Genomic DNA, 22,840 nt, shown 5'->3' with positions numbered 1-22,840 from the left:
TAAAAGGTCACCTGAACAAAACTATTTCAAATGAGTCTGTCTTCAAGAAAGGCCTCCTGCCATCCTCCCCAAACTTCAAAATCAAGAGAGAATCTCACGGTAGTCACAGAAGAGCACGGTTTGCAGTACAACAGCTACTTAATTCCAAGATTTCGGAAAGTACTGCCTTTCTAAAAAAAACTTCTCTAGGATTTTTACTTTTGAGGGTCAGAAAAAAGGTCAACTTCAAAAAAGAAGTGAAAAGAAGGAGGTAAAAACCAACAGACAGCACTTGATATGGAAAGTATGCATAACAAATGCCTTTAGACCTTCCTGCTGCATGACCAGAGGCTTACAAACAAAGCCTTTATCTCACAGAGCCTCTAGCTGTTGGGGGTTAGTTTGCTTGTGTGTTGGGGTGTTGGTTTGTTTTGTTTCCTTCAAAAGGAAGAACTGTCCGCAGGCAAAAAAAATGATGAACCTGTTATATTCAGAAAGAGCTGAGCTTACAACTAGGATACAAGAAATATCACAGAACACTGACTTTAATACAGAGCAAATGAAGACCAGTGAAACACGGTTTCACACAATATATTTTAAGGCAATGCTTAGTGCTGCAGAGTACGCTATCTTAGTGCAATATTTCTGTATCAAACACTGGTTTGAGAGCACATGCATCTATAAATATACTTTTAATTAGCATTTAAACTACAGTCAGAAATCTTAAAAGCGCCTAGTTGGTTGAACATCAGGAACCACTAAGATCAAGGCATTCTGGTTAAAAGTCAATCTGATTTGCGGTCACATGGGCGTCTCAGAATTTTCAGCCATCCCCCAGCAGCATTTCTCCGGTCCCCCAAACTTCAAGATTCCTCAGTAATTCCACGGGGTTTTAACTTTTATTTATCATTTATTTCTAAACAAACAAACAAAAATAAAATGCAAATGATAAAGCTTATACACTTAAAAGAAACGTTCTGCATTTAAGTTTCCATCATAGTCTATTGCTTAAATCCATACCAATTTTTATAAGTTTTTCCTTTACAGACCAAAAGCACTAAGAATTAAGGACTGCTTAAGATCTTTCAAATCTTAAGTTTTTACATTTCCAAAGATAGCAAGTATTCACAGATACAACTGGCTTGAATGAAAATTATGTTATAAATGTCAATGATAATCAAGTTAACTTCAGTATTTATTTTTCTTTACAAGATTTACAGTGCATGTGTTATAGAAATACTTGACAGGTATGCCTAATACACACAAAACTGCAGCATGCAATGTATAACAGCTCTGGGGGCACTGCGCAATTCAGCATAAACGAGATCCCTTCCTTAAAGGCTCTCTAGGACTTGGAAACACAGCTGGGCAAAACATAGCTGCTTATCCATTTTCCCAATATTTTTAGATTCAAGCCAGTGAGTCAGAACAAAAAATGCAAACATTCCAGCAAAACTTGGTTGCAGTGAATTACGGTTTCACTTTCATCTGTCATTTCTGTACAGAAAACACCTATGTCTTCTACACACAAGCCTTGAAAAAAGGCAATATTAAGTCTCTAAGAACTCACGGCTTACTTATCTAGCATTCAGCAATATTAAACCTGCTAAAATATAACTATACCCAACAGAAACCACTCTAATTGGGCAAGCCGTGGTATTAACAGTGAAAATAAAACAAAAAAAAATAAGAAAAGCAACCAACCAAACAAAAAAATACACATCCCAAACCCTTAACCACATTGTATCTTCTATCCAGATATTGAACTACCTCACCATATAGAGCTGGGTAATATCGGAGGAAAAACGATCAAGTGATAAGAGGAATAGAAGTTAGCAGCATAATCAAGAATGGGAACCACGTATCATGTATTGCTAACAGAACAGAAGGGAACATCTTGCTTATTCTCAACACTAAACCCTGAAGAGCTAGTCAATTAAGACTCCCATATTCTCTTGAAATACTTATTTAGTCACTGTAAACAGAAGCAAATGCTAACACAATAACACTGACATCTTAAATAGCTGGGTTCACTCATTAAGGCTGGGGATGCTTTTTGCTTCATTTTTTAATTTTAAATCTTTCTGTACTTACCTGATGTAAACTCAGTCCAGGACTTCATGCATCAATTTTCCCTGCTGCAGTTGATGACACCAAAACACCATAAAAAAAACAAGGAAGGAGGCTTCCTAAAGCAATTAAAACAGTGCTAATGATGTCATCAACATCCTGAGGAGAAAAGATCTTAATGACTATCTAAACTGCAGTTTAGAACTTCTCTAATGAAGATGATTATACAGTATCCTTAAGATTAGTATTTCCTAAATAGTTTGTCCCCTGCGGCACTCTCCTACCCCAAGCATCAGAATGGATTCCAGGGTCATCTGTTATTCCATGCAGTGCTTAGAGACCAGAGATTCCCTTTAACCTGTTCAAAACAGACATCACTGCTGTATTTTTGGAAAGAAGTGATGGCTAATCATGCCCCGCAGAAAGAAAAGAAAAATCATTTAAATAAATCCACTATTGAGGATATTTCTTCCCCTGGAAATTGTCGTATTTCTCAAGAATCAAAAGAACTGCATGGAGGAAAAATTCCTGAGATGCCAAGAACCAATTCTTCCCCTGGAATTGATCAGAATTAGAGGATCTCAGCATCTCTCAATATTTTACTCCTAAAATATTTCTCTCTCCTTTAGATATTTAATTGCTGCACTTTTCCCTGATGTCTACCTGTAAACAGTGCTGGTATTTGTTCTTCCTCTGTCTGTCTTAATATTGCACCTATCATCAAAATTGAACTGAAACTGCTTCAATGCAAACTTGCTTTTCAGAATATAGACTCTTGTTTCTGAATGACTTAACTAAACCAAAATTCGTTTTAAAATGCAAGGTCATAAAAAATACAGAGGAGCGTGTGTTTTAAATTTCTTCAATTCTTCCTATATATTTTCAGTTTTCAAAGACTAAGCTATTCAAGAAAGGAATTAGGTAGCAGTGTGTTTGATAACATACGCATCCAATCATTTTTACAGAGTGCCATCACAAAACCAAATTGATACAATTGATACTAGACCTCAAAACTTAGAGAACGGTTATTGAAATAACGTGAACCAATATGGTAACAGTGTGTTATAAGCAGGGATTAAATTGGAGGAGGTAGGACAGAAACTTTCAAGCTTAGTATCTAGACGCCATTCAGAAGACATTCTGTAGGTTTCTTACAGTACCAGTGCAGCAACACGCATTTGGACTACTCTGCCAGCATACGCTACTCTTCTCTCTTTGGCTCGTTAAGTTCAGATAATCAACTCGGAAAGAGAACAGGAACATTCCTTAAAGCTCTGCTATCACCCCACAAAGTGCCCAGCTAAGATATCGAGATGAGAAATAAAATGAATGAGGTTTTCCTAATACAGTTAATTCTGCTTCTTGCAAGGCGTGATAAAAAGAAATTTAAAATTACCGAAGTGCCAAAATTAGTTTATCACAGTAGTGATTTACAGTTATGACTATGCTCCAAAATGGACTGTAAAGTCTGGCCACAGGGTTATTTTTAAAGTTTCTAAAATTCGGGTGGGTTTCACTTGATTTTTTTTTTGTCCTCCCCCTAAGCCCTCCTTTTTAATGGGTTGTAGAACTGTCCACTTTCCAAAATGCAGCCATTCACGTCTGACTAAGACCTAAATAAGTTCTCTGTTTAGGTATCTTCTAACTAGTGCTTACGGCATTTTTGCTTTTTGCTTTATTTTCGTTACTATTATTATAAATCATGAGGTTGTTCCTGGTGGCTTCCACTGTTCTCCGATGAACTTTTGCACATAAATTACTTTTGCACAACAGATACATGAGGGCTTTCACGCACAGTAACAGTTGCTAAGAGTTCAGAAACTAGCAGTATCTGACTTTTTTCCTCTTGTTTCAGCTATTTTCACATCTGTTCCACAACACCCTGTCCTGCTCTTGCTCAATTTTAAAAAAGGTAGACTAGAAAAAAAATCTGAAGGACTTAGGTTGCAGTATTCAAAGCATCACCAAAACAACAGCAAGAAAAAAGAATGAAGCCACCAAATAAGCGGTATATGCTTTCCTTCCTTCCCCTTTTCACATTAATTGCAACCACCTTATAAAGATGCAGTCCAGGCAGCACCCTTACTCCTTGAAAATGTCAGAACTTCAAGTTCTCCATCCCCCCCAAAAAATCCTCTATTAACAGTATTTTGATAAAGCTTCATGATGCAGAGAAATAAAAAAAAACAAACACACACACCTAAAAATAATAAAAAAGGAGCTGAAATTAGGAGCAAAGAATATTCTTGGGACACACAAAATCTTTAGCAATAAAGGCACATGGGAACAGTAATTGAGTTGTTTGTTGTATGGCTTCACTTTTGCTCCCCAACCCGTTTTGGATTAGGGCCATGTATCGCAACTCGCTGTTCCACAACTCTTTTGCATGCCTTTTGTCAGGACTCAGCATTAACATTCTTTTAGAAGATAAACACTATTTGCAATAAAATAGTTTAGATCCTTGGACACTAAAATACGTATTCCTTTTTATTCTTTACTGAAAATAGCATGAGATGAAATCCGTAAGAAGTGATGGGAAGTCTACAGGCTACTGTGAAGCAGCCTAATCTGACACACAGCTTACAGAAATTACACAAGTTTACTCATGTTCCAATATTAAACAAGCCTTATAGGCATGAGTACTGAAGGTCTATGTTTACGATACAAGACATTCCGGCGTTAATAACTCTACTATTGATTGCAGTAATGCTAAAATTTTGTTCAGCGTAATTGCTGATAAAGCAAACTCACTATAGCAACCTCAGCTCACCCACCGAATTTGATCCCCGTGTGTTTATACCCCCCTTCCACCCACACGCTGAAAGACAACCACCCCCCACCACGTGAGCCATGCCCAAGTACAATACACAAAACATAACTAATACAAAAACTCACTTTCACTGGACAACATCTAAAATATGTAAATACCTGTTCCTGCAGGTCGTAGTCATAGCTATCATGCAGCAGAAGACTGAGGACATACCGAGTATAAATCATGGCATCAATGCCACACTTCTCTAGCTCTTGTCCCAGCCAGGTCTGCACTGGACCCAAAGCATGTAGCAGAGACATTTCAGAAACAGATACAGGGCCTGGATAAGAGCTTGAGGAGCTTTCAGATGGCAAACCATCCACAACAACTGTACAGATAGGGCGCATGAATCTAGGTGGTTGGCATCCTTATAACGTGAAGCATTTTCTGTAGTTGATATTCCGTCGGTATCTGGAGGTGATTTTCACTCCAGTAAATAGGAGAGAGGCTTGACTTCTAGGACAATCATTTATATTTCCTGGCAGTTAGCCGTCTAGAGACGAACATCACTCTTCAGGCATGACCAGTGAATAAACTAAATCCTAATAGCAAACACATATGTAGATGTGTTTTTCTACCTTAATTTCACATTGAGGCCAGATGCAAGTCCCCAGCAGGACCTATAAGGAGGAAAAAATGAGAAGTTGTGATATTATATAATCTATACACGAATAATATTAAACAGTGAAAAATAAACAAAGTCAAAACTAGTCATTTAGATACTGCTGACTCCACCTATACAGTACAGCTGTTCAGAGTCCTTTCCAAGAGTAACAGGCATTATTCCAAGTTAAAGGTGACTTCAGGAATGACACTTTCTAATGCAGAAAGACAGGCTCCTTTATCAAACACTTCACAATTAACGCACCGATTGAAATACATGTTTGGCCTAGCTTTACGAGCAAGTTGAGATTTTACTACGTTCACTACCAACTGAAAAGAGACGCTTTGAACAAAGGAATTTACTTTAGTTCATATCAAGACTGTATTTTGCATCACTAGAAAACAACATAATCCTGTTGTTTTGCTGTGATTTTCATTTATGAAACAAAAAAGGGTATAACGTTTATAAAACACTGAATTTATGAAATTCATCTGGCCAGGAGTTTCATCAGACCAAAGACCTGCTTCTCACACCCTATCACTAAATAGCTGCTATCATTGGGTTTAGGATTTTTCTATTTTTTTAGTTTCAGTATTTGCCTTGCCTCAGGCCAACAAAGCATTTCATCATCCAAGATCTGTCCACATAAATACAAATTTCTGAAATAACTTCAAAAAAATTGAGCAGAATAATTTGTTCATGTAAGAATTAACATTTAACCTTCTCTACATAAATGAATTCCCCAGTCTTACCTTAGCAAGCTTACACTCTAACTCATATTCTAAAATGGAAAAAACAGCCTAAGAATGGGAACACCTGCAACCCCAAACCAAGCCTGGCCAAGCAAGGGGCAGAACACTCAAGCCCCACACATGCAGGCGTTCTCCCCCCCAACCCCGAGGAAGGCAGGTACTTCAGGAAACAAACCCTGAAGGAAAGGAAAGGGAACAAGAAGCCTGAAGCATCTAAGCAGTACCTACTGCTTTGGTTCAACCCCCCTGCAAGACACCGGGAGCAACTTGCTCAGAACAGCCATCGCCTGACGTAACTGAAAAATACAGCACGCACAGCATATGTTTGGTGGGCAAACAAAACTAAAGGGTGCCTTTACAGCTGACACCCATGTCTACACAACAAAAGATCACAGTTTTTAGGAGTTGTGTTTTTCTTTGCGTCACTGCCCCGGTACAGCTGCATATTCCAGAGCTTTACTGAATCAACTGCGACAGCATCAGGGAGGAAAAAAAAAAAAAAAAAAAGCATTATGATCAGTTGCTACAGAGCTGACAAAAGCCTGCCCGACAGTTAAAGCCACCTTATCACTCCGACAGCAATCTCTGTTTGAGTAAGAAGGTAACACAACAGCATTCAGGCTGTGTCAGTAGCATGTCTGTATTGGTCAGACTCTCACAGGCAAGCATAAGTAACGGTACATCCACACATCTTGCAAAGGGCCAGTTTGCTGTTTTGCCGTGTAATTATGCAAAAACTTTAATACAGCAACCAACATATTCCAAATCAAGAGCCACAAGCCCAAACTCTCAAGCAGTCCATACTCTCCTGAATGCTGAAGAGCAAAATTCCACTCAACTTTTTTTTTTCTTTCCTTCTCCCACTGGCACAAGAAGAGATGTGGATTGCTTCATGTGATGAACACTCACTCATTCAACACACCCCCCAAACACCACGTTTTAAAGATCTGGGAAAACTGCCCTCCTGAGTTGTCTTTTTTGGGGCAGGGAGCAGCACTAGCTGAACGTTCAGGAAATCAGCGTGGTTTGGGCAGAGCTGATAGAAAGTTCCACTGGGGAGTGCAATTATGAAAAGAGGGAAACAAAAAGGGAAAAAAAAGGGGGGGGGGGGGGCGCATAACCAAGAAACGTATTGCTTCTAATCCTGTAGCTCTCTCACCTACCCCTCATCTTTTCTTTTACAGAGTGTGCAGAGAATGGAGGGGGAACAGAAGACACATCTGAAGCAGTCTGTGGTTTGCAAAGATACCATCGAAACAAGTCCAGGGGAGAGCGTGGGGAGGGCTTGCTTAAGGTGGTGACATTTTCCACTGAATGCTTTGACTATCTGACAGACGCAGCACAGCAAAGGGCTTCTGGAAAATGAGTCGTTTCAACCCAGAGTTACTTAGACACACGGCTACATGTTTAGCATCTTGTAAGGACTCAGTTTATGCTTCAGCTTTTCCCTGAATAAGGTGAAAACACAGCCTCTCTTTCCTATCTTGACATGTATTTATATGAGGCATTTGAGAACTTCAGTTCTTTATATGTAGGGGGACAAAACATTGCTTCGGCTGACCAGTTACAGTACGCCTGGCTTTCTTGGATGGGTGGGGAGAGGCAGCAAGAGAGACAGAGATCATCGCTGGAGTTAAGAAACAAGACAACAAAATTTCTAGGATGTTCAAGTATTGTGGACAAGTTTTTTTGAACATCACATTTCAATTCCTCTTTTTAATATTATTTTATTATGTTTCAAAAAATATACATAATCTAATAACTGGAAATTGGAAAAAAATCTGAAATAGTCTTTGAGAGTTCTCATTTTACAACTCTCTCGAGTACTCTGCTTTACAGAAAGTGCTAAGCATCTACTCCCATTATGTTTCAGAACAAAATTCCATGCAAACTGGGAAATATTTTCCCAGCCCAGCACTAGACAGAGGTTTTTCAAATCAAATTAACACAAGTCACTCAAATAGTAAACATTTCTGCTAACAGATGCGAAGCTCAACTTTACAGATAACATTATCTGAGAAGTAAGTTCGCATCCCTTTTTGATCTTTTTCACAGTCTTGTTAATACAGCCTCCATCCTCACAATGGTCATGGCTAACCTGAACAGACACTACAATGAAGCTTTAGGAATTAGTGCAGAGCTTGTTACTTTAACTACCAAGTTGGAAAGAATTCTCCATTTCCAGCTGTAAAATATGATGGAGGGACATGCCTCGTAATGACAATTACTAAATAAAAATCTGCACATACATACCAACAGTTTGTGAAAACTAGAGTGATTACTTACAAATGCCAAAGTCAAAAATACAGGATGAAATTCTTTCAAAAGAATTTCTACTTAATCCACTAACTAGTACGTCTTCCTTTTAAGTAACCTTCAGTTTTTATAACACTAATCAATGACCTTCACAAGGTCATTGACAGCCAACCTATGAAGCGTCCTGTGCAGGAAACAGACCGCGATATTGTGTAAATAAACACTGACTTCACCACTCCGACTGCTTTAGAATAGATTCTCTTCCTCAAAACTTGACTCAGTGTGATAACCACTAAACGTTCTTTGGACCCAAAACAAACAGCTGTAGACAATCACTTGGTTTTAGTATGCTTACATGTAGTTACAGCAAAGGCAACAGCTCTAAGTGTTCTGTAGTAAAAAAAGAACAGGAGGAGGACCAATGGTATGGAAATTGAAGCTGAACACTCCACGCCAGTTCCTATGATGCTGTCTTTTATGGCAAATAGTCTTTTTTGAAGACAAAATAATCTTAGTCTTCCTCGTCAGCAAAATGGGATGTAGCTATTGCTGTGACAAATTCACAAAAATAATTCAGAGCATCTTGAGCCACGCAAACACCTTCGTGACAGTTGTGTCTACAGATAGGAAGTTTTATACTGTAAAATTACACTAAGATTACTAAAGAGTACAGTAGAATAAAGACGTAATTAAATCACTCTTCATTTAAACTGACACAGGCCCACCCAGAAAGTGCTAGCATACCAACAGAAAGAGCAAACTCACTACAAAATCATGCCAGGTGAGACATTTCCACATCTTCACCAACTTTTTTCTCCATCATTCCCTTTTGTACAAAAAAAAGTTATTTTACAGAACTTAAGAGGGAAAGTAGGTTCTTTTTTTTCCCCCCCAATTGTTTCTAATCTTGGAAAACAGTGAACAAAGCCAAACCACAAAAGCCACTGAATTAATCTAAGGTTGCCTCATCTGTATTTTATCAGCACCAAGAGGCCCCTGAAAATTACACATTTATATGGCAAGGTTCTGAACAAACACCTTTAAATGAAAAAAGTAAATAGACTTCATGCTTTAACAAGCTTTCCTAAAGACACACCTAATATCAAGACTTAAAGGAGCAGAAAACATTGGAATTGGAAAAAAAAATGTGCCTTATTACTGTCCTTTCAGTAAACTAAAGGACAAGACTGCTTCTCGTAGATCATAAAAATATAGCTTAAAAAGGAGGCAAACCGTTTGCAGACTTAAATTCACAATACCAGGGTCTATACCCAACTGGAAAAAAAAACAGGATCTACAATAGGATCTATTTCTTTGCATAACCTGCAAATAAAGACCTTCAGGCAACAAATCTTTCTTACACACCGCTGTGCACCTACTACACAGAAGTCAGCCTCTTAGGTAAAGCTACAGACACCACCTTCTTCTTTCCTTTCATTCCCAGGAGGGATAACCATCACACCTGGGCCTCCAGAGATTCATTCATGTTAACAATTAGACCAAACATTGTCACACAGTAGTTAAGTTCTGTTTTACGAAAAATTTCCTTTAATATTCTGTGAAATAGGCTAGTACATTATGTAGTTTACAATTAAAAGCTGTCATTTATTAAAGTTTTTTTTGCTACCATCTCTAACAATGTATGACAATTTTTCAGTTACACAATTCTTAGTTTTTTAAATGTGAATATGAAAGTCCACACTTCTAAACTTGAAAATAAATTTTACAAGTAGTACTTTTTTCGCAGAATAGTTTTATTAAAAGCCAACAAACAATCCTTCCTCTCCCTGACAACTACATGTAGATAAATCTGCAAATCCTAACTGGTATAAATCAAAAGTGAAAATTTTATCATGTGCGGTCAATAACATTAAAAGTTATGAATTCACTTTAGTAACTTTCGGTCCCCTCTAGAAGACTGATAATCAAAAGTACTGTCACATCATATGATGGTAACAGAAGTCCACATTTTTTCTGATGTATTATGGAGGAATCATCAATTTTACCATCATTTGTTTTGTTTCTTTTAGTGAAAAAACTCAATAAATCCTTAATATGCAAACCAAACAGTCACACACAGGGGAAAGCACTGTCAAAGCCCAGAAACAAAGCCTATTTAAAAATCCAGTGAACAATGGAATCTGTGTCCTTAATAAATTTCACATGGCATTTAAAAGACATGTGAATCCAGAAGTTGTTATTTTTTAATCACATGCTTTGACAATCTAAGAAATTTGGCTGTGTTGTCTTCAGAGCAAGGACAGCCTTTTTATGTGTTGGCGATGGTAGATGTTATTGTACAACAAATAGCAGAGCAGGGACTCGATTCATGACCAAGGCTCTGAACCACTACCGTAAACCAAAAAAATTGATAATGTTTGTGCTATAAACTAACCTCTCCCTCCACCCCATCTCAGACAATTCCTGCCACGAAGCTTCAGAAGCTTTGTGTCACAACAAACACCGATTACAACACCCAAATGGAATCAAAGCAAGAAGCGCTAAAGTAGTCAGAAACGTACACACAGCTCTGTGAATTAACGTTTAGATATACATTGAATTCCTTTTTTTTTTTTTTTTAAAAGGAGTATTACTGAGAAGTGCAATAGTAGTATAGTTATGTTTTGACAATGGATATAGGTTCTAGAGTACCTCGGCCATCTCAGAGAAGCGCACACAGGACAGAAACCAGTGTGTGGCTGTCACTGCAGGATTTTTTTTCCTTGAAAAATCTGCTTGCGTATTTTCATAACACTTATCCAAATGAAAATCTGAAGCTGCTAATCCTGTGTAAATGCTTAAAGGAATTACTGAAAGAATTCATGAGTTACCATATAAGCCTCATTTTCTTAGCTTCTTAGCAAAGAGAAAGAACGCAGATATAACCAAGATGACACAAAGGAAGGCGTGAGCACAGTTCTGTAGGATTTTGCACTGGGACCCGTGTTGCTTAATAAATTTATAAATGACCTGAAAGATGGGCTAAGTGACACAGTGAAGAATTCAGCAAGTTACAGCAAGCTAGCAGAGACTGTGAGCACAGAGCAACTGAAAAACTGCAGAAGGACCTTATGAAACTGAGCAACTCTGCAATAAAAATCAAACAAAATTCGGTGCAGATAAACTTGAAGGGAGACAAGGCAGGAATAAAACCCTCGTGCTACTACTACCAAGCTCCTTATACAGAACAGTGAGCTCTGAGCTCACTGCTCGCCGCAGAAACAAGCTCCTAAGTAGTATGTTGGAAATTTCATGAAACCATAAACTAGGAGCCAGAAGCAGTCGAAAGACCAAACCACATTACAAAACCAAAGCCATCTATGTCACCACATTCACATTTTGCCCACACGCCGTACACTGCTGCAATGGATAGACCTTTAAATGATCCTGACCCATGCTTAACATACACATACATGAATGGTATGGAGCATGGGGTGGAAATTGCACTGGCTTGGGCTGGGCTAGAATTAATTTTCTTCACGGCAGCCCGTATCCCGCTACGTTTTGGCTTTGCGACCAACCCAGCCTTGGTAACAGCGGGATGCTGCAGCTATTGAGAGCGGCGCTCACACCGTGTCAGGGCCTTCTCTGGCTCTCAGGCTGCCCGGCCAGGGCCAGCGAGGAGGCTGGGCTGGGAGACGGCAGACCCAGGGCAGCCAACGGGATGTCCCATGCTGTGAAGCATCATGCTCAGCTGTAAAAGCTTGGGGAAAACGTGCTGACAAGGGGATGACACACAGACATTGGGAGTTGGGGCATCTGTGCTCCCACGTACCCGTTACGCATGAGGGAGCCCTGCTTTCCTGGCAATGGCAAACCATCTGCCTTCAGGGGGAAGCAGCCAGTTCATTCTTTCTTTTGCTTTACCCAGTGAATTGTCTTATCTCAGCCCACAAGTCTTCTCCCTTTTACCCTTCTGATCCTCTTCCCCATCCTGCTGGGGGAAAGCGAGCAGGCAGCTGGGCGGTGTCAGCTAACCCACAGCGGCCCACAGAGCCTTGGTCCTGCGATATCAGAACAGATGTGCCCTCCCTGGATAGGGAAGGACTGCAAGAGCTACGTATAAAACTTCACACGAGAGGTATGAGGAATTCCTTGTCAGAAGATTTGAGGACACAAAACATGCATATTTCGTTCGGCTCCAAACAAAATTGAGGAGAGGTCCCTTCAGAGTTTCCAACAAGGCACACCCCTTAGACTGAGAACAGCGAGGGGCAGAGGCACTAACTGGGAGAGGTATCCTATATATTCCCCATTTTTTTCTTCTGTTACAGCTCACTTACAGATGCTGCTGCAGACAAGTACCAGATTTGACAAAGCCTTTGTCTGCACCAGTACAGTTGTTCTCATAAAACATTCATGTTCACCACAATACAAGAACACCACTCCAAAGAAAAGTAGCTGGAGGAGTTCAATTACCTGATCCACTCGCAGAGCTGCACATTAACATACATGAACTTTGTGACAAGATGTCAGAACATCAATCCTGCCAGAGAGCAGAGCATTAACTGAGCTGGGGGGAACAGCCATGGAGGCCTGCCGAGTAAGCTGGTGAAGCGCCTGCACAAGGTCCAGCTGCACAGCCGAGATGCCAATATTCTCGGTAAGCTGGATGTTATCCACTTCCTCAAAAAGTGTGATATGAACTGGGAGATGTACAATTTGTTAGTTTAAAAAAGGCGAGATAGAGGAAAAAGCATGACTGAGCAGCAAAACCTACGGATGCTGTGAACAGTCACAGCACACTACGTCCGTCACATATCAGAACTTCATTGCTTTACAGAATTACAAGATCTGGAAGTGGCTTCACAAGCAGACTCTTTTGAAAGGGTTCCTGTTAGTACAGCACACTTCTAAGAAGCGCCTTTACATGGTGAATACATAAGAAGTGGCTCTCCACTAACAGGACGTATGGATGTAACTCATAAGCCCTATCAGTCAGCAAGTTTTGCAGAACTTCTTTCAACAGTGTCTTAATGCGGTAGTGAGCAAATTTTGTCTTCAAGACAGGAGTGTTGTTGTCTCAGAGCATCACCCAGGAAACTTTCAGGAGATCAAGGCTCAGTATCAAAGGTGTATTAAACAAACCCAAAAGCAGTAACCTCATTTTACAGCATGTAACCAGTACATCCATTTCCATTAACTTCAGGGGGTCCGGAGCAGTTCTGATAACACTCACGCAGCTGATAAAGAAAGCAATTTCTGGTACCACACATCTGTTGTGTGGCCACGCCAGACAAGTTTAAGGGCAGCATACTTGTAAACTGCTCCCCCCGCTTCTGCCAAAACCACCACGTCTCCAAAAATTTCAGTATTCGTTATAAACAGGGCTTTCTACTGCTAAAAACACCTTCAGATATTGATCAGCTTTAATAAACCAAAAGATGTTTATAGACGTATGAAGCTACGGGAGTGAAATGCTGCCTCACTGGCCAGCCATCATTAACATTGGCAACATTTACATCATTTCAGTAAGAATTTGCCCAAGCGAGGTTAGCCATCTATCAATACAATCCTAATGATTCTCTTCACAAAAAATATAGATATGCTGCCATGAGAAAGCCTTTTTTCCAGTTTAATTTGCTACCGTCCAAAACTGAATTTTGAACTAAAGTTAAAGCTTTTGAACTAAATTTAGAACTGGTGCTTGAACTAAATTTTACTTGTTTAAACAAGACTACAGTCTTTTTAAAATCCTATCTGAAAAAAGCAACATGTACACATATCACCTAACTTAGAAATAAGATTTTTTTTAATAAGCTTAAAAATATAAAGTGGAATCTGCAGACAAGGAATTTTAATATTTTCTACATTAAAAGTGAACTTAAGAAACTACAGGTAACCGACAAAATTTGAAGCAATTACTGTTACTGCTGGCACAAGTACCAGTTTGTAAAAAAACAACAACAAAAAAAACCACCTAGAAGTGAGGGCTTTTATCCTAGCAGTAACGCACTTTCAAGAGAAGGACACCACCAGCAGCAGCACCTTCATGGGGAAACCTGCCGACACAAAGGGTAACGTAAACCACACCTCAGCAGCACACTGCTACCACAAGAGGATGTCCCAGCATCTACCTGGAAGGAATGGTAGGAGACTCTCAGCAGTTTGGCCTTGTACAAAACCTGTCCACTGCGTGGCTGCACGGATGAATGGGGGCGGTTTGTTGTACACCAAAGAAAAATCATTTTTGGTGGTGGGTGGGTCTTCAGCAAGCACAAGTAAGCGGTCAACTTTTGTTGCCACAAAATTTCTCCATCAGGTGTAAGAGAGGAAGTGGCACTGCCGCCTTCATGTAATTCAGCAGACTCAGCCTTAAAACAAGCAGAATCCCACTGCAACGGCAGCCTGGAGATGTCACAGTACTGGCTGCTGCAGGTTTTGGTAACAGAGAGGTTAACAGCACACTGCGGCTAGCCTGCAATATTGCGGATCACCAAGGTGTGGAGAATGCAAGAGGAACACGGGGTGCTGGTTCAGAGGAAGGCATACACGCACCTCCAAAGTGCCGCGCCGACACCAGCTTTCCGACAGTTCTGCTTTGTTTCTTTTTACCAGTGAAGGTATCAGTATGATTTAAGCGTTTCAATTTCAAACTGCAGGTCTCAGCAGCACACCTCACGTCTGTTACACCCAGGGAACGCTTGGATGGACTGCTACAGGGCCGGAGAGAAGTCCCTGTCTAGCTGTAACTTCAAGGAGGAGACAGTCTTTTTTGTTCAAACCCAGGAGAATTTTTTACAAGGACATATTTATCAAAAGCTCTATCTTTTCCTATGTGCGTGTACAAAAGCAGCAGACTGCACATTACTGATTACCATCATCATTCTTTGATAATTCTCTCAGGTTTAAGAAGAGAAACGGAGTTAATAAAAAACAAATCCAAATATATAACTAACATCACAAAGGAGGCACGTTTTAAACCCACCGAGACATTTATCTTCAGAACTTTTGGCACGTAAAACCTGTAAGCTTCCTACCACTCGCATCTCAATAGACCTACTGATTTTTCTGCCACCTAGAACGTACGGGGGGCTTTCCACTGAGAAGGATGCAGCCATGTCACGGAAAGATCAGACACACGCTCTCTACTGTTTTGACCCCTCTGCTTCCTGCCTTCTTGACGCCTTGCCCAACCTCTGGAGCAGTTCAAGCAAGCAGCTCGCAGCCAGAGCCAGAACTCCCCTCCCCAGGAAGGCGGTAATGGCCTGGAGGCCAAAGTCCTGCAGGTGTCCATCACAGCAGACCTGCCTCCAGCTTCAGAGCCTCTCCAAGGATGGACACAGCCACCCGTGTGCCCTACCGGGCTGCCAGGCACAGACACCCATGGGGCATCACCCCCCAGCGGCAGCGGGGCCACCCCGATAAAGCATCGGGTGCTCTTCACTGCCCAGCGGCCACTCTTTTCGCACAACTGTATAGCATTTAATACAGTTAAAATGAAATTTAGTCTTAGGCATACTTTGCATCTTTGAGCTGGGGAGGGAAAAGGAGAGTGAATTATGAATTCCAGACATGCAATAGCTACTGTCCATTTAAAGGCAGAGGTATTTCTCCAGCTATTTATACCTTCAGAGTCAATACGCAGTAATGACCACGCTATACGTTTTACTTTATTTCATTAACTTGTACGTGGTTCTTCTCTGAATGCTTACTACTGAGGTCTTCTATATTTGGTTGAGGTTTTCTGTACTTGGTCTGTGATTCAAAGCGTTCGTTACTGTCTTTTTGAAAAGCCTAAAAACAGCCCCACGAAGGGTTTAAAAATCAAATATACTTGCCTGACTATACAGTATTTTCAGTATCTCTTTCCATTAAAAAAATGGTATCATAAATTCAGTTGGGAGCTACATATAGAGAAGGTTTTCATTTCATTAATAATTGTGCAAAAATGTATAATATCTCAGGCACGAGAAGCTCGATGCTAATGAAGAGCTCTGAAAAGTTGAATTTCCAAGCTCTATGAATTAACCAGCAGAGAAGATATTGACTTAGCAGTGAAGAAAATATGGCAGAGCTACAAAGGAAATTGTTACACTGGCTTTTCCCCTGCACCCTTATCACCTCTAATTTTTAATCCCAAATATATGGAATTTTATTTACTAATACTTATCAAATGGAGTACAGAAGCAGGAGACGTGGCAATTTTGAACAGAGTAACAAAGAAAGAAAGAATTAATATATATTTTGGCATTCAATTGCATTTTAATATGCATTTTGTTCAGTTTATATTGTCACACCCTTGGGAAAGAAATTTTCTTCTTCTTCTTCCTTAAAAACGGTGCTGCCTTTTTTCGCCATGTTCTATCTCACGTATATGACTAGATAAATTCCTTAAACATACTACTGATTATTCAAAAAAAATGTTTACAAACTAAGCAGGTAGGACAGGTTAATATTGCTTTTAAAACAAAACTTAGTGCTTGCTACTTCAAAGGACAGCTGGAAAATGTATTTTTACTGAAACACCGAATATTTAACCATCACCGCAGAAAAACTCTTACAAAAACACCGGCTCAGCATTATATTACTTCTCTTCAAGGAAGTTACTGTGCTGTTAACCAAGGTATTTCTTTCACAACTCAAGTTCAAAGTTACTAAAAACTGGAACCCTGAGGTTTTTCTCAAGCCGATAAGATATCCTGTTCAGAGTAGCTGGTGAAAAAAACATCTACATAAATGTGAAAATTAAACTAACAGCTGGACCTACAGAATCATTTTATAACTCGTGTCACCCCACACAACTCAACGTGACCTCCAGCAAAGCAGTTCCAAAGACTTCAATAGGAGACTTAAGGCAAGAAGCCCCCTGGGTCGTTCCGTGCCCCCGCCGAGCACAGCGGCCATATAAGCAGCAGAGTGAACTTCTACCCCAGAAGACAGAACCAGAATGAAAGTCACTCAACAGCAACCTTTAGCTAACTAGTAACAATCATTAGCTCAAAACCTTCAGCCAGCTGAATTAAAACACCATGAAAAAGCAGAAGCTACTCCTTCAATTTCCTAAGGAAGGTCACCACTCAGACAAACCACTGGACACCAGCTCTGTTTCTTTCAGGACACTCCAGCACCCCAAATTCCCTGTCCTGTTTTAAGGTTGCACTCCCACTCAGCCACAGAGTCTTCAAATTTGTTTCAAGTTTGTAATAACAGATTACGGTGTCACAAGGATTTAGCGAGAATTAATTACTCATTCAGTGGCAGCAATATGCATTCCTGATTTCTTCATTAGCGATGCTTCGAGCAGCCTTTTTCCTTTAGGCTAATAAAACATTTTATTTTGGTCATTTAGGATGTGTCATATATGCTTTTTAAGAAGATAATTTCTTTAATCACTCTGTGTATGTTTGAGCGTGTTTTGCCACTTTACTGTTAAAGATTATCTCAATCCAAATCTTGACTAAGCTAACATTACCTGGGATAACCTTGCAGAGCGTATCTTGCAACTCAGCCCCGCTGTTCTGATGGTAAAACTACACAATCTTATGAAAACGGCTTTATTTTCTCTGGCTTTCAGCTAGCCCCTAATCTCTTACTCTTATCTCTGCACTTTCTTTAACGGGACGCACAGCCCCTCCTGCAGCACGACTACACAACTCTTCTACAACCCGACTTGCTCATCGACCTGAGTCTCCAAAACAGCAGCGAGAACCCAACCCACACCCAATTTAATAACGTGTGAATGGCTTAACAGCTCCTCCTTTCCATCCAGCATCTCAAACACAGGCACGTTAAGATGAAACAACGTGCTTCTGCTTCGATTCACCCCGTGACACAGCTGATAGGAAAATGCCGGTCTCGTCCAGCCCAGCGCTCCATCGAGCACCCTTGTTCCCTTGGTACTTTTACATGAATTTAATAATGACATGGGGAAGATTTTTTTTTTTTTAAGTTACAGAAAGTAACAATATTCAAAAAAAACAATATTCAGACCTTATCCCTATTACAATTTAATTTCTAAATGTTTTTTTCTTTTGGCACAGAGAGTAAGTTTTCACCTGCAATCCTTTCTCAGATAAGACCTAGAAAGTTACAGCCGTGAGTAAAGCTCACGTTGACTGTATGTTTGAAACTTCCTCCTCAAGACACTAAATCACTAAAATGAGAAATTTAAACATTCCCAAATTACATTAAAAATGAAAATTTTTATAGCAAGCCTGCATACAGACTATGCATAAACTCAGCAGGATATAATTAAATCTACTGTATATAATATCATAACAGTAAAATGAATTTAAATTAATTTACACTCAACAAAAAAGTTAAAAATGAAATTAAATCTATAATTGAGTGTCCACACTGCTTCCTTGGAAATCAAACTCTTGGAAGGACAGGTGCCCAAGTGGACATACAGATACTAGGTTATAAACAGAATCTAGATAACCAAGGAACAGTTTTATGGGGGTAAATCCAGATACTTGCATGTGAAATTAGAAAGGAAATAACACATTAAAAATTCAAAATTCTCAGTAGCTTCCAATATAGCTAGAGAAAGAACTTTTAGTAAGAAGCTTGTAAAAGGAGAATCTTTTCACTGAATGTTCAAAAAAGAACAACAAAAAACCGTCATGGCCAATAAAATGCACATTGGATCCCTCAACAACCATCATAAATGCACCCAAACAGCTGCTGGGAAAGTACAAGATCCCTTACAGTAAAAATGTTGTAACTGGCTGGTATAGATCTCTTTCTACTAAAGCATTCGAGAAGTCCTGCAGTTAGCTGATATTTCTGCCTAGAAAAATCCGGTAAATGGTTTCCAAATTAAAAAGAAAACATGCTTTTCCCTCATAACAGCCAATTTTCATTTTATCTATCTACTCAAATGCAACCGAGCATTCAAATATTCATTTGAACATTTTTATTTTGCATCACGAAATTAACTTTACTGAGAAAATTTCTTGGGGAAAAAAAAAAAACAGAACAAAGCAAACAGAAGACAACTCATTTCAATAATTATGTTTCCAAATGACCTACGCAGCCTGTCATTGGTCTTGGACTGAAGCGAAGGATTCCAACCTCTGTCCCCCAATACAGAAGAAAGTACCCCAAGAAACAGGGCACGTTAAAGAGCTTCCAGAAGATCACCTGCATTCCAGGCTCCACGAGCAGCACAGATAACTAGAACAGTCCCTGCTACTTCTCTTAGCCTACAGGAATCCCAAGTCTTGCTGCCCTCATCACCTTCTGCTTTACCAGACGTTATTACTCATCATCTTACGGTAGGAAGTTATTACCTGCAGTTATTAGCCATTAGCTGTCATTACCATTAGACAATTTTAGGGGCTCCACATAATCATTCCATCGGACACGTATGAAACAGATGCTATCAACGCATGTCTTAAGGAAGAAAAAGGGTAGCAGGAAATAAGGGTCTTTTTCTCTCACAATCCACAGAAACCCCTGGATTTAAATATATCTATACACATATTCTTTGAATATATTAACATTTAGATGGATTTTAAGGAAATATTTAGCACATACCACTTTCAACATCCACCACTATGCATTTTGCATACTTCTTCAAGCAGAGTCTAAACCAACAGATGATTTTGCTGGGAATTAGCTAAATAGATAGAAAAAGTCTATTCTGACTCTACAGCACTAAACCTAAAAACTAGGAAAATTCCACAGAAAATTCACCCGTGCTAATTATAAAACCAACCTATTGGCTTCCTTCGTTGCCCCTATTCACCTAGGAACAAGATGCTCAAGAAGGACAAATAATGGAGTTGACGCTAAGTTATGAGCGGCATCTAGATCTTCCTCTGTCCCTGTTCCTGCCAGAACGCCCAGCAAGCTAGCAAAGGAAAATGCTGACATCATTTTACCCCTATGGAATTTCTCTTACTTGGAAGAATAATGAATAGCGACAAGAAGAAAAGCAATGGGGAGTGCAGACTGTGAAATCAGCAAATTAAGGTAACAGATGTTCACGGCCTCCTACTTTTCCTCTTGGGTCACATATAAGTCTGTTTGCCCCTTCCCCTCCTTCTGATTCACCTGCTGATAAGCAGAAGGGCTGTGGGGTCAGGTACCTAACGCAAACATACAGAATCTGTGGTCCGAAATGATCACTGCCGCCAATGGAGCACAAAACAAACGATCTGAGGTAAAGTTCCAGGAGTGTGTGGGAATACCTGCCAGGCAGAACATGGCGGGGATGTAAACTGCTGATGCTTTCAATGGAGCGTACGAATTGGGATGTCCCCTAAAATCCTTAGCCTTTGAACATGAAGAGCATTACAAACAGACAACGTGCTACTCACCTTATCTGTTACCTACGTGCCCTCTCACAGCTTGGCATTGGGGACTGAGGGTTCTGATACACACACAGTGTGCTGTATTGATTGGAAGGGAGGGGTTGTACGCTACCATTTTAGCATATCCATACTGACAAGAAACAGCAGATGGAGGATTAGTACAAAATAAAATCTGTAGAGTTACATGTCAAGTAACAATCAAGTTACACGTCATTTACTTTTATAGGGAATATTTTTGTCCTAAACAATAAATTTTTTAAGAAGGCTGTTTCAGACCGCCACGGATTGCGAGCAGCCTGCAATACTTGGGTTTTAAGCACTGCAGTGGAGTAGTTTGTTTTACACAATTATCTACTGAATCATCGCGAGCTCACTTTTGACAGCCAAGACACCAAATCTGATCTGCAATTTCCACTTCATCACAGGGACTGAGAAGTAATAGACGGTGTGCGACGGAAGGGCAGAAAGCAAAACGTTTAAAAGGTTTACGGGGGGAAAATCAACTGCCTGTAACATGCTGTTCTCAGGTCCTGGACCTCCAAGCTACACCCGAAATCACACCCGGACAGAAAACACTGGAAGCACAGCAATGTCTTCTCCTAAAAGGACAAGCAACCCGTACCACTGTCACCCTTCAGCTGAGCACCGGGTACTGCAGCGAGCAATTAACACAAAGGCAGAGCGGCGGCGGGCTCCCACTTCTCCCAAACTTTCCGAGGACGGCCGGGCGTCCACCACCCGTATAATGGCCATCCCTGGGAGGAGGAGGCGGCCGGGGGGGTGCGGCCGGGGGTCTCCGGGCCGTGGCAGCCCTGCGAGGAGCTGTAACCTTCGCCAAACCTTGGCCCCCCCCGCCCCGCCCGCTGCCGCTCAGCGGCTGCGGCCCCGCCGGGCCCGCCCCGGCTGCGCAGCTCGGCGCGGCCATAGGATGCGGCTGCCATCAGTCGCCCGTCAGCACGGCTCCTCCTCCTCCTCCTCCTCCTCCGGAGGCAGCCCGAGCCTTTCTGGCCGCCTTTTGCCTTCCGTAGGCCCCTAAAGGACAATGCTGGGGGGGAGGAAAAAAGGACCGGGAGGGGAGGTAGGGGGGGCGGTGACCCGGCGGGGAGGCAGCCGGGGAGCGGCCCCCGGGCAGGGCACGGCCGCGGGGCTCCCCCCCAAACCCTGCCACCCCCCTGTCCCCCGGGCGGGCTCCGGAGCCGCCTTCCTCTGCCTCTCCTCATCCTCACCCTCCTCAGCCTCCTCCTCCTCCCGCTCCCGGCCCACGCTCACCTGCCGCCGGCTGCCCCCAGGGCTCCGCTCGCACCGGGGCACCCCCGGCCCCGCCTCGCCGCCGGCCTCCAGCCCCCAGCCCCCCTTTTGCTCCCCTTTCCCCCCCCTTTTCCCCCTCGTTCCCCTCCCCGGCCCCACAGCTCCTCCTCCTCCCCCCCCGCCAACCCCACACCGGGGCCGGGCCCCGGCGCTCCCTCCTGCCCTCCTCAGCGGGTCGTTACCTGCCGTGGCGGCGCAGAGCGGGGCCCCGGGGCCTGTGGCAGGCGGAGAAGAAGAAGGAGGAGGAGGAGGAGGAGGAGGAGGCGGCGGCGGGCTCCGTCCCGCTGCTGCCGTCCCCGAGCGAGGCGGGCGGGCCGGGGCCGGGCCCTGCCCCGTGAGGCGGTACGGGCGGGGAGGGGGGGGGGGGGGCGGCCGCTCCGTCACTAGGCAACAAGCCGCAGCGCCCCGGCGGACCGCGCCGCGGGCTCCTCCCTGTATCCTTCCGCCCGCGGGGCGGCACGGATCCCGCCGCCGACGGGCTGCTGTAGGGGAGGGATGGAGGGGAAGGGGGAAGAGGGTGTGCTGTGTGGGGACACTGAGGGGTGGGGAGGGAATCGGGGGATTGCGATAGTTTCGTGACAGGGCTCGCTGGGAGGGGTTGGCAGGTGAGGGTGGTGCTGAAGGGAAGCCCGCCCGGGGAGGGAGGGTGCCGCTGGAGGCTGGGTTTCGTTAGGGAGCCGTGAAACTTCGGTTCCCTGCGATAAAATGCCGCCCGGATCGGGGCTGTAGGCGCCGCCGGGGAGTGAGGAGGTTTTTAGTATAGTACATTGTTAGAAATGGGCCACCGTAGGACCGA

The 22,840-nt window shown here is 42.1% G+C and overlaps 1 protein-coding gene across 3 annotated transcripts in view; it reads right to left on the bottom strand.

The window, feature by feature from the left end:
- KIAA0232 (KIAA0232 ortholog) overlaps positions 1-22,370 on the bottom strand; it is a 67,418-nt gene extending 45,048 nt beyond the window's left edge. For 2 of the 3 annotated variants that reach the window (XR_007708172.1, XM_050710245.1), the window contains exons 1-2: positions 22,006-22,069; positions 4,978-5,481 (exon numbers count right to left, since the gene is read on the bottom strand). Coding sequence is in view for 2 of the 3 variants with exons in the window: in XM_050710245.1 (XP_050566202.1) it covers positions 4,978-5,208 (231 nt within the window). In the remaining variant the exon portion in view is untranslated. Of the gene's footprint in view, positions 1-4,977; positions 5,482-22,005; positions 22,070-22,226 lie in introns of those variants that run through there. The other variant, XM_035547202.2, reaches the window with a different exon arrangement.
- Positions 22,371-22,840: the final 470 nt, after the last annotated feature.

Source organism: Cygnus atratus, chromosome 4, assembly GCF_013377495.2.
Source record: "Cygnus atratus isolate AKBS03 ecotype Queensland, Australia chromosome 4, CAtr_DNAZoo_HiC_assembly, whole genome shotgun sequence".
Taxonomy (NCBI): domain Eukaryota; kingdom Metazoa; phylum Chordata; class Aves; order Anseriformes; family Anatidae; genus Cygnus; species Cygnus atratus.
This window is presented reverse-complemented; position numbering and strand designations above follow the sequence as displayed.